At 57.1% G+C, this 13,952-nt stretch overlaps 2 protein-coding genes across 5 annotated transcripts; one reads left to right on the forward strand and one right to left on the reverse strand.

Moving 5' to 3' along the window:
* Positions 1 to 1,436: 1,436 nt before the first annotated feature.
* On the forward strand, positions 1,437 to 4,372 carry PLP2 (proteolipid protein 2). Its single transcript, XM_032619433.1, has 5 exons — positions 1,437 to 1,689; positions 2,762 to 2,914; positions 3,019 to 3,114; positions 3,644 to 3,734; positions 3,935 to 4,372. The coding sequence occupies exons 1-5, from the start codon at positions 1,594 to 1,596 to the stop codon at positions 3,955 to 3,957; spliced, it is 459 nt and encodes a 152-aa protein (XP_032475324.1). The 5' UTR covers positions 1,437 to 1,593; the 3' UTR covers positions 3,958 to 4,372.
* Positions 4,373 to 4,381: 9 nt separating this feature from the next.
* PRICKLE3 (prickle planar cell polarity protein 3) lies at positions 4,382 to 13,705 on the reverse strand. 4 transcript variants are annotated; one of them, XM_032619429.1, is made up of 9 exons: positions 13,586 to 13,705; positions 11,471 to 11,556; positions 10,403 to 10,586; positions 8,384 to 8,497; positions 7,945 to 8,082; positions 7,190 to 7,393; positions 6,917 to 7,103; positions 5,845 to 6,144; positions 4,382 to 5,224 (listed from the first exon to the last, which is right to left on the reverse strand). In XM_032619429.1, exons 3-9 carry the CDS (start codon positions 10,508 to 10,510, stop codon positions 4,629 to 4,631), a joined length of 1,647 nt encoding a protein of 548 aa, XP_032475320.1. In that variant the 5' UTR covers positions 10,511 to 10,586; positions 11,471 to 11,556; positions 13,586 to 13,705; the 3' UTR covers positions 4,382 to 4,628. The 4 variants fall into 4 exon arrangements, with proteins under 4 accessions (XP_032475320.1, XP_032475318.1, XP_032475319.1 ...); XM_032619427.1 differs by lacking the exon at positions 13,586 to 13,705 and adding an exon at positions 12,779 to 13,227; XM_032619428.1 differs by lacking the exon at positions 13,586 to 13,705 and adding an exon at positions 12,194 to 12,889.
* Between the last annotated feature and the right edge of the window lie 247 nt (positions 13,706 to 13,952).

Here is a 13,952-nt window from a genome sequence, read left to right on the forward strand (position 1 = left end):
ATAATATTTGATCTGGGACCTGAGTGACCAGAAGCTAGATGTTTGTAGAACTGGGGGAAGGGTATTGACAGCAGTGAGAACAGCAAGTTCAAAGGCCCTGATACAGAGCAGAGTTTGTTCTGTTCTAGAAACTCTGGCATGGCCTCACAGAGTTGGAAAGCAAACACTCAGCCTTGGGAAAGGTATGCTTCATGCCTTCCACTATCCAATCCCTCTTTCAGCAACCTGGGCTGAAAGAGGGGAGCCCCTTAGTTTTGTGGGACCCCAGGTTCGGGGGTGGGGGGGAAGCAAGGCAGGCCCTTGGGTTGAACCATCCTGGCCTTCCAGCCATGGCTCTCCTCTCCTCAGATGAGATGAGAATGAAACCAACACTCACTCTGGATAGAGTGTGCCCCTCAGCACATCTTGGGGGAGATCCTGATTCCATGACCAGGTGCATGTCTCAGACGTGGAACTTGAGGCTGAGTCAGGAGAAATTACTCGCTCAGGATAACACACTCTTCAAATGTCATCGGCCTTTTCACCCAGTCTGGCACCCAGCAGCCTTCCCCTCATCTTGCCAAGCTCACGGCAATAAATAAAGCTGTGCTCCTTCCCCATTCTTCATCTAAGACTGGGCTGACAGCCCCTCTACTTAGAACCAGGAAATGGAAGCCCAACATTTGGGGCCAGGACCTCTAGAATTGCAGAACAGAGAAACAGACCCTGAGCCCTGACACTATTAATAACGTCCACCCTTCATTTACCGAGCAGTTTGATGCTCAACAGGCTTTGTTCTCTCTCAGCCTGTGCACTGGCGAGGTCTCATTCCATCACTGCTAAGAGGTTAATTCCACGGTCCACGATCTTTTATCCACAATTCCAAAATCCAAAAAGCTTTGGAAACCAACAGTTTTCCCACAAGTTGGGCACAATTTGGTTACAAAACTTGACCTGACTTAACCAGGAAAAATTTTTGGTCCTGGCCTATCCCACTTACTGTGAATGTCCACACCATTCCTTGAGGAAATATTAACGTGTTTTTGTTTGTTTGGTTTTTTAACGGGGCAGTCTCAGACCCCGCTGAGAGTGTTAAATAATATACCTTATATGTATTGAGAAAACTTTCTAAAGTCCAAGATATTCCGAATTCTGGAAACATACCTGAGTTTAACCCTGGCCTCGGCCGTTTTTACAGCTAAGGAAACTGAGGCATTCCCTTCCAAAGCCAAATCCCCATAGTTCTGAGTTGAGGCAGCCCTAGGCGCATTGGTATTCAAAAAGCGTGAAGGGTCTCTCCAGTGCAACACATGGCTCGCAGAACTGCCAAGCCTCAGAGCCTGGCGCCCCCGTAGATGCGACGCCCTGGGGGCTGTGCGCCGGGCGGGTAGAATCCTTGGCGGGAGGGGCAAGGGGGCTTCCGGGGCGGCGGCCACCTGGCCCGGCCCGCTCCGGCCCCGCCCGCTTCTGCTCCGCGCGGTGATTCACTCCCTCCTTCGCCCCGGGGCCCCCTTCCCGGCCAGACGGCGGGCAAGACGGCTGGGTGTGTACCGTCCTCGAACCCACGAGCAAGCGAGCAGATTCTCCGCGCCTCTCGGGACTCCGGTCCACGCCATGGCGGATTCCGAGCGCCTCTCGGCCCCCGGCTGCTGGGCCGCCTGCACCAACTTCTCACGCACCCGAAAGGGAATTCTCCTGTTTGCTGAGATTGTGAGCGCCCTGGGACTGGCGGGTGGGCAAAGGCGGGGTAGGGTGGCTGGACTACGCGGAGTGGGGCAGCTCCGGGGGAGGCAGGCGCGTGGCCCGGGCCTCTTGGCAGTGGAGCGAGGGGTGCGTGGGTTGGTGGCGCAGGCCCGAAACCAGGGGCGCACGCAGGGCGAGTCAGTGAAGTTTGGAGAAGGTGGTCGGGAGCTGCTGGCCCACGGGGTCAGGCAAGAGGCCCACAGGGGCATATGGGGGGCCCCATGGAGAGAGACCCCATAGACTTATCGGTGGACTCATCGAAGGGGTCCCCAGGGGCTGGGTGTTGGGGTGCATCCCGTGGCAGGGCGTGGCGCGGCCTGGGCACTGGCTGGAGGGTTGGCAGAGCGCCCAGGGGCGGGACCTGTTGGGGTGGGGCCCCCGCGCGCTAGTCCCGCGGGGTAGGGTGACCAGCCCTCCCCCAGTTCTTCCTCGCCTCTCTGTGGTGGGGTGGGAGGTCCTCAGCTATTTGGGAGCCTCGGTTTCCCGTCCCTCTCAAAGTGGGCGCCTCCTTTGAGTCACTTGTAAAAGGGGTGCGGCGCCTTTAATGGAGCCCTGCCCCTCTGGTATCGCTCTCACCGTTTCCCAAAGAGGTTGCTGGGAGAACCGCACATCCCGCCCCGTCAAAGCCCTGAAGCCGGCGCCGCGAGTGCTCACAAAAAAACACCTGAAGGCACCACTCCCGGCAGGCCATCCTAGAAGGGAAAAGAGGGGAAACTGAGGCACCTAAATCTACTCCTTATTAGCTGGGTGATCCTGGATAAGTCACTTCATGTCTCTGTGCCTCACTTTTCTCATCTGTAAAATAAAGATACTAATGATAGTACCCAGCTCATTAGGTTGATGTGACGATTGAGTGAATTAATACTTGTACAGGTCTTAGAACAACATTTGCAACACAGTGCGCACACAATAGGTGTTTAGCTATTATTATTTGTCATTTTCCCAGTCCTGGTATGCATCTGAGTTTGTGGCCCCCAATTTAAACCAGTCCCCTCAGCCCTGGTTGTTGATCGAGGCCCCCTTTCACATATCCTTCCAGATATTGTGCCTGGTGATTCTGATCTGCTTCGGTGCCTCGACATCAGGATACTCCTTCTTGTCGGTGATAGAGATGATCTTTGCTGCTATCTTCTTTGTCGTCTACATGTGTGACCTGCACACCAAGATACAGTTCATCAACTGGCCTTGGAGTGTGAGAAAGGGGCCACGATGGCAAGGCTAGGGAGGGGCTCGGGAAGTTGGGATTGTGGGGGTAATTCTGGACACTGACTTCCCTCTTCTCCCTACACCTCACAGGATTTCTTCCGGACCCTCGTAGCGGTCATCCTCTACCTGATCACCTCCATTGTTGTGCTTGTTGAGAGAGGAAACCACTCCAAAATCGTTGCAGGGGTAAAGGCTGTGGAGTCAGCTCCAAAGCACAGAGAGAGGGGTTTGAGGATCCTGGGGTCATTTCTGCCTCCGCTTCTGCCAGAAAGTGTGTGACCCACAGTAGGTCACACTTGTCCTCAGGGCCTGCAGGAAAGTCTGACCCAGGCCCTGGTTGTCCTCCGCAAATCATTTGCTGTAAAGGGCCATCCCTTGTCCGACACAGGGACTTTTGTGGGAAGCACAGAGAGGCGGCCCCTTTGTCGATACACTAGACTATACCATCTGCTAGAGCTTTGTCTCAATGTACAGTATGAATGGCATCCCCTATATGTGGGGCCACTGTGTGGCTGCAGTGTTGAAAGGTAGTAGGAAGAGGGAGGGTGGGGTAGAGTCCAGTCTCTGGCCTTTCCCCGAGGCTCTCTGGCTTGCCAACCTGGGGCTTTAGCTACCATCCCTGCATGGGGTAGTCACTGGAGGTGGTGGATACAAGGAGGCCGAATAGGCTGACTAGCCTAATCCACTCCCACCTCACGCCCATCCCTATCCCCAGGTGCTGGGCCTAATCGCGGCATGCCTCTTTGGCTATGATGCCTACATTACCTTCCCCTTGCGGCAGCAAAGACATACAGCAGCCCCTACTGGTAAGTGTGTGGGTGTGTTGGGGGGGGGTGTTGCTAAGGGGGTGAAAAGAAAATGGGTCTCCCAAGGGGCATGAATGCCAACTCTGTCTCTTATTGATACTTAAGGCTTTAGTGCCAATAAGTACCATAAGCTTCAGTATTCTTATCTGCAAAATGGACATATGGATCCAGCCAATGCGTTCTCTCTTTTCCTCTTGCAGACCCTGCAGATGGCCCGGTGTAGGTGAACTCCCTTCATTTCTCTCAGCAACCTGCAAATAACACCTCCGTCGAAATAACTCCTCCCCGCCCCTACTACAACACTCCCAGTCAACTCCCAGCCCCCTACTGAGGTAAAAGTGCCTTTATCGCGAGAATTTGTCTTCCAGGCTGCCAATCAACTCCTCTGGGTATGGCCACCTTTATGGGTGTGCCTAGGTTCCCCCTTCCTTCTGCAGTATCCAGACGGAGACACCAGTTCTGCCTGGACAATGCCCCCACCTAAGCCACAAAATGACGGAAGAGGGTGCCTCAGATTTCAGACTCCAGGCCCCAGGTTGTAACCCACTCCTAATAACCTTCTCAGTGTGCATGTGTGTGTGGGAGGAGAGGGGTTCTGTGGAGGAATAAATAAATAATAAGCAGATTATTAGAACATATGATAGTGAATAAATTAATCCTTTGATCAAATGTAGCTAAATCTCAAGCATCAGGAGGGGGAAAAATGGGGGGAGCTGGAGCAGCTGGAGCAAGGAGGTAAAGAAGCCAGGCCTGTTTTAAAACAAATATTAAATTACTTCAGTAATACAAACAGATGAAGGAGGGAGGAAGGCAAGGGATTTATGACTTAAGTTGGGGGGCTGGGTCATCATCTACACTGACTTGAGAATGCAGCCCTCCAGAACTGTCACTCCTTCAAGCCACAATGCAGTTCTTGTCTCTGGCCTGGCGAGGCATCCCTGGGCGAGAATTCCCGGGGAGCTGTGGAGATGGGGAATTGGGGGTCTCAGTTGCAGTGTCCTGAGCAGGCATTGGCCTGCACAGGTGTGGGGGCAGTGGGATGCGTTCCCCTAGGAAGAAGCCGTCGTCCTCTGAGGATTCGGAACTGGGACTGGAGGGCGAGCTGGAGCAAGATCCCGAGTCCGACCCTGATCCCAAGTCACATCGATGGTGGCGACGTCTGCCAGAGTGGCGGCGGTGATGGTGGTGGTGGTGGTGATGGTGGTGGTGGCGGCGATGTATGGGGCCCCTGGGCGGGGGGCTGCGTGGCCTGCGGCGCTGGGCTGGGGGCACACTCAGGGACCGCCGCGGGCCTCCCTCAGACACCAAAGGGTCGCGGAAGCTGACGCGTGGGGTGCTCTGGCGACCAAAGGCACCATCTTCTGGGCGCGGGTCCGGCTGGCCGGGAGGCCCTGAGGGTGGTTCGGGGACACTGCGGAGCCCCAGCTCGGGCATGGAGTGGCGGTGAGGGGCCCCTCTCAGAAAGCGGGCAGGCTCCTTGGGGCCTGCAGCTGGAAAGAGAGATGGAGCGACTCCCTGTATCTCTCGCCCCACCCCTACCCCAGCCCAGGGGAGGCCGTTGGAAAGGGCCTTCACTCTCCCCCATCAGGACTGGGAAAGTGGAGGCAGGCATGGGGCGGGGCAGCGAGGTGGGGAGTCCGGGAAATGTGAGGCCTGGGGCAGGTTCTGGGTGGAGGGAAGGTTGAAAGCAGGAGGAACAGGACCAGATGGATTGGTGTCTGGGGTGTGGCCGGGGTGGGGGCGTGGCTTCTGGTGAAAGGGGAGTGGCATAGGCTGGAGCAGACAGGGTCTGGGATAGAATGGGGGCGGGGCCTGGGGGGCGGAGGGTGAGGGGTAGAGGGTTTGGAGGAAAGGAGCAACTTGGGCTCAAGCTGGGACAAGTTGAGGTAGGGAAAGGGCCCTGTACAGAAGTGGGGTGGAACCTGGGTTCACGTTGGGGTGTAGTTGGGGTTGGAGACTAGGCCTGGAATGGTTTGGGGACAAAGCCAGGGCTGTGATGGGGGCGGGGCCAGGGATGCCACAGGTGAAGGACCTGGGCGAATCAAGGGGTGGGGACAGGGTTGAGGCGGGAGCACCGGAGTGGCTGGGCGTGGCTGGAAGGTTGGCTCACCAGGCGCTAGCTCGGTGCTGGTGCCTTTTGTGGAGGTCTCAGAGGCCCCCTCCACAGCAGAGAAAGAGGCTGTAGAGGCTGTGAGAGGTGTGGAGACCGTGCCTGCGCTCCAGCTGCGGCGGCCGGGCCCCGGAGCCGTGAGCTCGGACCCCAGGCTGCAGGCTCGGGAGCAGAAGATTAGGCCACGGCGTGGCAGGAACGGGCGGCCCAAGAGGGCTCGCCCACAGCGACTACAGCAGAAGCAGCGGTCTGAGGCGTGCCAGTGCTGGCCCTCATAAGCCATCTGGCCCTGGTCCAGGCCTGCGGGGATGGACACGAGGGGGAAAACTGAGGCAGAGCCCCCAGGCATATTCCCAACCCTCCTGAATAGGGGCCCTTCTTGGGAAGAGGCAGGGAATCTAAGGCAGGGTACCCAGAGATGCCCTCTCCTCCCTCCTCTCCAGAATGGGGCCCTTCCTCATCCTTCTCTCCTGGAAACTGGCTGATAAATGTCTCCTCTGCCTCCCTTTCTTTCCCAGGGTGGGGGTAGACATTGGACTCCAAGATGTGGGTCAGGCTTAGACATTAAGAGGTGGCTTCAGGTGGAAGGAGAGTGAAGGTGGACCTGAAGAAGAGGCCTGGGTGGTGGCGGCAGGACATAGAAGGTAGGGCATGGCCTTGGTGGGAAGGGAGTGGGTCTTAGAGAGTAGGGTCTGGCTTAGAAGGTAGGGTTTACCTCGGCTGATGGAGGAGAGTCTTAGAGAATAGGGCATAGCTTGGAGTAGGGGCCAGGCTGAGAGGGTAGGAGGGTAGCTATGGTGGGGGGCAGGGCTAGGAATTAGAGGGCACTCTGGAGGTGGACCTAGATGTGTAGTGGTGCCTAGTGTAGGTGGGGTTTAGAAAGTATGGCATGATGGGGGACATTGGTAATGGAACTGCAGGGAAGGGTATAGGGCTACAGTGCTGGAGCTAGACTTAAAGTATGGGGTATAATGGAAGATGGGGCCTGGAAGATGCCCCCAGGAAGAATCCTGGCGGTGGGGCTGTGACCCAGCTGTCCATCCATCCCCCATCCAGTCCCATGTTCACCCACCAATGTGCTCCCCACAGCCATCACAATACTCCGCGTGGCGGGCCTCGTAGCAGGCGCAGCAGTGGGGGCGGCTCTGACGCATGACATAGCGCTGCCCTCCCAGTGATGCTTCACACTCAAAGCAGCAGAAGTGACCCATGTGCCAGTGCCGGCCCTCGGCCTCTGTGCACTCAGGGGAGAAGATGATCTGGGGGGCAAAGGCCATCCATGGCCATCAGAAGGGCCTGCCCCTGCCCACCCTCTGTTCACACCCCTGGGCAGAGAGACACGAACCTCGTCACAGGCTTGGCAGCGCGGGCGCAGGCGTTCAGCATGGTGGCGACCACAGTAGACCTTGCCAGCATGGTAGAAGTAGATGAGGTCCACCAGCAGCTCCCGGCACGTGGAGCACACAAAGCACTGTGGGTGCCAGCAGGCACCCAGGCCTGCACGGCTGGCAAACACGGCGATGTCCCCACCTCCAATCTGCTTCCCGCACTGCCAAATGACAGGTGGATGCCGTCACCATCACCAAGATGGTAGGATGGATGGGGGTCAGCCAAGGCGTGTCACATGTGGGCCTTCCCCGTGGCCTTTGTGACCGGCCCCATCCAGGGGGTAACTTTGAGATAGGCCCTGGATGCTGCTCCTGGGGGAGACCACAGAGACAGGCCCTATTTCTCGTGGGTGGCCTTAAAGGCAAGTCTCCCCTTTAGGGGGTTGGGGAAACCATAGAGACAGGCCAGGCCCAGTTGGGGGATCTTAGCAACAGACCTCACCTAACAGTAAGATCTAAGGTTAGGCTCCACCCACCAGGGGGGCCTTAGAGATAAATCCCACCCATCACCCAGCTCTAGAGAACAGGCCCTGCCACTGTGGGTTGGTTCTTAAAGACAAGTCTCAATCATAAGAGGACCAAAGAGATAGCCCACGCCCCATGTACACTGCGTGGAGGGGAGAAAACTCTTTCCAGGGCCTGGCAGATGGGCCCTGTACCCCAGGGCTTGGAGCAAAGGCACCATTACTCACTGAGGCCCTCCATGGCTCACCTCCTCACAGATGGCCCCAGTGATGGTCACAGGGAAGATGCGCACGGTGCCTCGCCCCAGATTCTCCCGCTTCCGCTGCTGGCTGAAGGCTCTGAGCTCTTTCTTCTCTTCCTCTTCCAGTGCTGTGCAGTACTGTGCCTGGAGTAGTGGGGATCTTCCAGGCTCCTCCCCTGATGCCTGCCCCCAGCCTTCTTCCAAATTTCATCCATGCTCAAAAAATTTACTTCTAGGCCTTTATATAGATGGTGCTTCCTGCCTTAAATACCCACCCCTTACCTCTTCTCCCAAGGCACAGCTGTGGTTTTGCCTGTCCAGACCTGTCACCTCAGATCAGCTCACCTTTCCTCCTCTGACCCTGCCCACTTCTTTCCAGCTGCCCAGCATTTGTCCAGGCTGTGTCCCCTACCTGGCATGCCCTTCCTGTCTTCTGTCTCCTCACCTCACTGTCATGTGGGGGCAGCTGGTGCAGCAGCTGCTTGATCCTGTATTTCTCCCCGGGACTGTTGACGTAGGGGACCTTGTCCTCTGGAAGGCAGCTGAAAAACTGGTATACCTGGGAGGACATGGGGGATGGGAGAAAACAATTGAGACTAGGGGTGATGCAGTGGGATGGTGGGTCCCTGCTTTTCTGAGAAAATTAAAGTCATCGTGAGGGAACTTCTATTGACCCCCTCCTCCCTACAGGCCAGATCATTTCTGCCACTTCCTAAGCATACTGAGAGTTCCCTCATGTCTTGACCCCACTTTTCCCTCCATCTGCTGCTCCACTTTTCTTTCTCCTTTATAGCAAAATTCCTTGAAGGAGTTGTGTGCATTTTCTGTCTCCACTTCCTCTCCTCCCATTCTCTCTAGACCCCACTACAGTCAGGCTTCCCTGCCCCCTCTGTCCCTGCCTCTCCTCCAAAGCTATTCCTGTCATAGTCATTGATGATATCCACATCGCTGAACTCATTGTTTAGGTCTCAGTCTTCATCCAACTTGACCCATCAGTAGCACTGGACACAGCTGGTCACTCCCTCTTCCTGGAAACACTCTGTCCCCTTAGCTTCCAGAACACCACACAGCCCTGGGTTTGTTTCCTCCTACCTTATTGGCTGCTCCTTCTCTGCCCCTGTTTTGGTTCTTCCTCAACTGGCCAACCCCTAAATGTGGGAGGGTCCTCTTGCCTCTGTCTACCTTCAGTCCCTTGGGAAACGAATCCACCCTCATGGCTATAAATACCATCTCATGGCTAATGCCTCACAAATGCGTACCTCCAGCCCTGTGACCTCTCACTTGAGTTCCAGACAACGTGACCACTCAGATGTCCAACAGGCATCTCAAACTCCAGATAGCCAAAACCAAACTTATGCTCTTAGCCCTCAAACTTGCTCCTGCCTTGGCCTGCCCCATATCAGTCAATCCATCCATCCTTGGGGTCATCTTTGACTCCTCTGTCACACCCACAAGCAAATCCTCTCAGCTCTATTTTCAAAATATAACTAGAATCTGACCACCACTCACTACTTCCACTGCCAGCGCCATCATCAGTCACTTGGACCATTGCAGTAGCCTCCCTTTCACTGATCCCCTGCTTCCACCCTCTTACAGTCCATTCTACACTCAGCAGCCAGAGGGATTCTGTTAAGTCCTAAGACAAATCACATCCCTTCTCTGCTCACAAGCCTCTTGTGTCCTCTCATTCAGAGTGGAAGTCAAAGTTCTGTCCATGGCCTCCGCCATCTCTGACCTCACCTCCAACTACTCGCCCCATTGCTTACTGTGCTCCAGATACACTGGTCTCCTCGCTGTTTCTCATACATGCCAAGCACATTCCTGCCTCAAGGCCTTTGCATTAGCTGTTTCCCTTGCCTGGATCGCTCTAACCTCAGATATCTGCATGGCTCACATCCTCACCTCCTTCAAGAAGCTCAAACATCATACACTCACAGAGGTTGACCTGGGCACCCTATTTACAATTCTAACATCTCTCTCTCTCTCTCCTCCCCTCCCTCTCTTCCACTTCCCTGCTCTATTTGTTCCGTAGCCCTTACACCATCTGACATATATTTACAGGTTTGCTAATTGGCTCTTGCTCCCTTTGGGAATACAACCTCCATGTGGGCAGATGTATTTTTTTGTGTTTTGTTCATTGCTGTGTTCTCAGTGCCTAGAACATTGTCTGACATGTGGTAAGTGCTCAGTGACTGTTTGTTGAATGAATCAATCAATGGAAATGTAGTGAATGAAGTGCTGGGATAAGACCTGAGGTAAGGGGAGGACAGGAGAGGGGTGAACAGGTCCTGAGGAACTGGCCCAGCGATCAATCAGGGTTCCCTGCTAGACCCCAGAGGGGTCAGAAGGACATGCACAGTCTGACCATGCACCCTAGAGTTTCCCTGGAAATAGGTTCCTACTTGAGTGTGCATGTGTGTGTGTGCCCACTGGTGAGCAAGAGTGGGTGGTGATGTTTGGTCACCTGCTCGGGCTTGAGACCAGGGGGCACCCAGGCATACTCCTCCGAGGCACAGCCGGAGTCGTCGTCAGAGATGGAGTGGCGCTGGAAGTCTGAGATTAGCCGACACATGATGCGTTCCAGGTCCACAGGCACTGTGTGCACGGCGTGCTCCTCCCGTGGGCATTTGCAGTGCTGGCAGATCTTTCTGAGGGGACCGGGATGGGGGGGTCAGCTCCTAAGGGATGGCCCACTTGGACCCCTTGGCAGCCCAAGGAAGTCCAACTGAGGGCCAGAGACATTCAGATTATCACCAGCAAAAGACTCCGAGCCAGACAGGGGCCTGGGGGCGGTGCTGAGTGGAGGTGGGGCTGTGAGCCAGACTACTGTGGGGAGTTGGCCGGGGCTGTGAGGGGCAGAGCGGCCAGCTGGGGGCAGGGCTGTGAGCTGGGAGTGGGGCTGCGGGGCCTGGGCAGAGGATGTGAAGGGGTGGTGGGGCTGTGGCAGGTCTCAAGGCCATCCCCTGACTTTCAGCACTGGGACTTGGGTCACACTCTCCCGGCAACGGGCCTGAGTAGGGGTGGGGTTCTGAGTCTGAGATTGGAGTTATAAATCTAGGGGTTTCCCCTCATGACTTTGGACGTGGTGGGGGAACTTTCCCTAGGGGTGGGCTCTAGCTTGTGCTGAGGCTCTGAGCCTGAGTGAGTAGGGCTCTGTCTGTGGTATTTTATGGGACGTTTTGGGTACAGGGCTCCGCTAGGATAGGACCTGGGCCTGGGAGGGGAGTTCTGAGCCCCAGAAGGGGGCTGGAGGTCAGTGGGCGGTTCTTAGAGCCCGGGACGGAGGATCTCCCTAGAGATGGGACTCAGAAACTTGGAGCACATTTCTGGGGGCGGGGCTGTGTAGTAGGCGGAGCTCTCCTGGGAACTGGACAATTGGGAATGAGTCAGGGGAGGGGCTCTGGACCTGAGCTTTCTCTAAGACCTGGCTCAAGCCTGGGGGCGTGGCCTAAGTTGGGGGGGGTTCCCCTAAGGGCAGGTTCCCATAAGGGCAGGACCCTGACGAAGACAAGGTCCTGGGACGGTCACCTACCTCCAGCCATGCAGCAGGAAGCCGGGGCACTGCTCCCTGCAGGAGTTGCAGGGCTGGCCTCGGTCTGGGTCCTCTGCTTCTTGAGGCTGTAGTGGGAGGGGGCAGACGCGGGACCCGGCGAGGTGCGCGCGGGCGGGGAGGGAGAGAGAAGTCAACGCCCGCCTCTCCACTCCGAGGCCGGCAACCACACGCCGGGGCATGTCCCACCAGGGCAACGCCGGGCAGGCTGGGACAGAGTCCAGAGCGCGGGGGAGGGGGACACAACCGAGGTAGAGGCGGGGGAGCTGAGGCCACCTCCCTGTATGCCGCCCCTTTCAGGGAATTCCCCTCCCCGGGCCAGCACTGGACTCCCCTCACCCAACCTCGACACCTCCCCACCAGCCTCTGACTCCTCCAGGCCTCAAAACACCTCCCCCTGAACTCAGAGTACTCTCCCCACCAGAGCAGAGCCCCTAATCTGGGTGTCTCCTCTCAGGCCTCATCTCGGCCCCTTCTCCACTCAGTAGCCAGTAGCACTCCAGTTCCACAGGGTAGGAATCTGAGACCCCATCCTTACTTGGGATCCCCACGTGAGCCCTGCTCCTCTTTTCAGAAGCTCAAGAGCCCATCCCCCAAACCCTGGCTTCACCTTTTCATACCCAAGGAACTGAGACCCTCCTCCAGGATCTCAGGAGGCCCTTGAGCCATTCAGAAACCCACACCCCAAGAAGCCTTGGCCCTTACCCTTCATATCCTAGGGATATTCATTCTTCCGGACCACCAAACGCAGACCCCACCCAGACAGCCCCTCCAAGGGAAGAGAGAGACCCTCCCATCTAGGAAGTCAAAAGCTTCCTGGCTCAAGTGGAAGCCTGGAAGCCCTCTCCTCACAAATCCCAACCACTCGACTCTCAGTATTAGGGCACCCCAGGAATGTAGGGCCTCACTCCTCAGTTCACCTCCCGCCAAGGTACAGGAAAAGGTCCCTTTTCTCATAAGCTCAGGAGGCCCCTGCTCAACCTAGGACTCCAGGACCCAATCTTTTGGCTCTCAGAATCCCCTCCCATAATTCACCGGAGAGGGGAGTGCACCAGGTCCCCGGGGTGCTGATAAAGGTGTGCGGAAAGGTGACTAGGGAGCAAGGGCCACCAGATCTCCACGTTCCTTCATCCGCATACTTCCAGCAGTCCCATGCCCTCCGGTTTGGGAACCCTGAGGATGGGGATTCCCAGATCCTCTGGGAGCGCCTCCTCGCTATCCCTATCCCCTGCTCCCTCTCCCGGGCCTCAGTTTACCCTGACCCCCACCGCTGCCGTGAGTCTCGCTCACCGCGCGCCCTGAGCGGCGCCTCCGGGACCCACGCGCGAACATGGCGCGTCCAGGCAGGGTCAAGCCGGGCCGGGTCAGGCGAATGGAATCCTTGTGGCCGTCTGGCCACCGCGCATCCGGCAGGGGAGCTCTCGGTTCCGTAAACCTGACACCGGCGTAGGAGGAGCGCGCCCAGCGGGGTCCGCCCCTGGGCCTGTTGTCTCTCCCGGGCCAAGGCGCCCCCTGCCTAGAGGTGAGGGGCGCGCAGCCCAGGAACGCCGTGCGCGAAAGCTTCCTTGCACTCCTGCCTGGGCGGGAGCTGGGCCTCAGAAAACACGGGCCCCAGAGCCCCCAGGGTTCCACATGGTCTCTCACAGGACATTCTAGGCCTTGAGGGCTCTGTAGTGGAGGAGTGGGAACTTGGAAGTGGCGACCTGACTGCAAGGAGTGTGCGCTACTGTACTCGTATTGACGCTTTGTGTGATTTATCTTGGATGTTTATTTGGGGGATGGGTTAAAGCCACCTCTTGGCCCCCTCCCCACTGGTGATGTTCTGAGGGTCTCTTTCCCCCGGATGAATGCTGCAAGAATGGTCCCCAGCCCCATCGCAGCCCCAGCTGGTGCTCCCTCACCCCATCAGAGAGCTGGATCTTCTGTCCTCGCCCCACGTCCCCGTTCTCATCCGTTTTCAGAGCCGGAGGGGGTTAAAGTTACCGGCCAGGTTCCGAGGCCCTCTTCCCTGTTCGCTCCCCATCTTTACAGGCCCAGCTGCGATGCCCCCTAAGTCCCGAGAAATAGATTTTCAAGCCTTCCCTCCCCTGCTCTCACTTTTCTCTCTCCAGTGATTCTTTCCCTGAGCTCATTCCCTGAGCTCGGAGTCTCTCCGCGCTCTCAGGCTTCGCTATGCCTCGGGGCTGGGAGGAGGAGGTCCCCGGCACACAGCCAGAACTCCGGTGCCCGGCCAGGGTCTCTAATTAGGCACCGCGGTGGCGGCGGTCAGCCGGGCCCTTCATCGTGGGTGCCGGGGACTTCACCCCCCATCCCAACCGCGCCCCATTACGCACATCCTGGTCACTTCCCGCCCCTCCCTGCCCCAGGGAGGAGCCTGAGACAGGTTATAGGGAGTGAATGAAAGAACTAACGAGTCACCTTGGTGCCCCGCCTCCCGGCCTTGCAGCCTAGTCGGTCTCCCGGT

This window comes from Phocoena sinus, chromosome X (genome assembly GCF_008692025.1).
Source record: "Phocoena sinus isolate mPhoSin1 chromosome X, mPhoSin1.pri, whole genome shotgun sequence".
Classification (NCBI taxonomy): Eukaryota; Metazoa; Chordata; class Mammalia; order Artiodactyla; family Phocoenidae; genus Phocoena; species Phocoena sinus.

What these genes read in the sequence shown, in the direction of transcription:
- PLP2 (XM_032619433.1), top strand. Translation starts at nt 1,594, where the DNA reads ATGGCGGATTCCGAGCGCCTCTCGGCCCCCGGCTGCTGGGCCGCCTGC. An exon ending in TCATCAACTGGCCTTGGAGT is followed by an intron (nt 2,915 to 3,018) that starts GTGAGAAAGGGG and finishes TACACCTCACAG; the next exon opens with GATTTCTTCCGGACCCTCGT. An exon ending in ACATACAGCAGCCCCTACTG is followed by an intron (nt 3,735 to 3,934) that starts GTAAGTGTGTGG and finishes TTCCTCTTGCAG; the next exon opens with ACCCTGCAGATGGCCCGGTG.
- PRICKLE3 (XM_032619425.1), bottom strand. Translation starts at nt 11,670, where the DNA reads ATGCCCCGGCGTGTGGTTGCCGGCCTCGGAGTGGAGAGGCGGGCGTTG. An exon ending in CTGGTCTCAAGCCCGAGCAG is followed by an intron (nt 8,498 to 10,402) that starts GTGACCAAACAT and finishes ATGTCCTCCCAG; the next exon opens with GTATACCAGTTTTTCAGCTG. An exon ending in CTGGGGCCATCTGTGAGGAG is followed by an intron (nt 7,394 to 7,944) that starts GTGAGCCATGGA and finishes GTCATTTGGCAG; the next exon opens with TGCGGGAAGCAGATTGGAGG.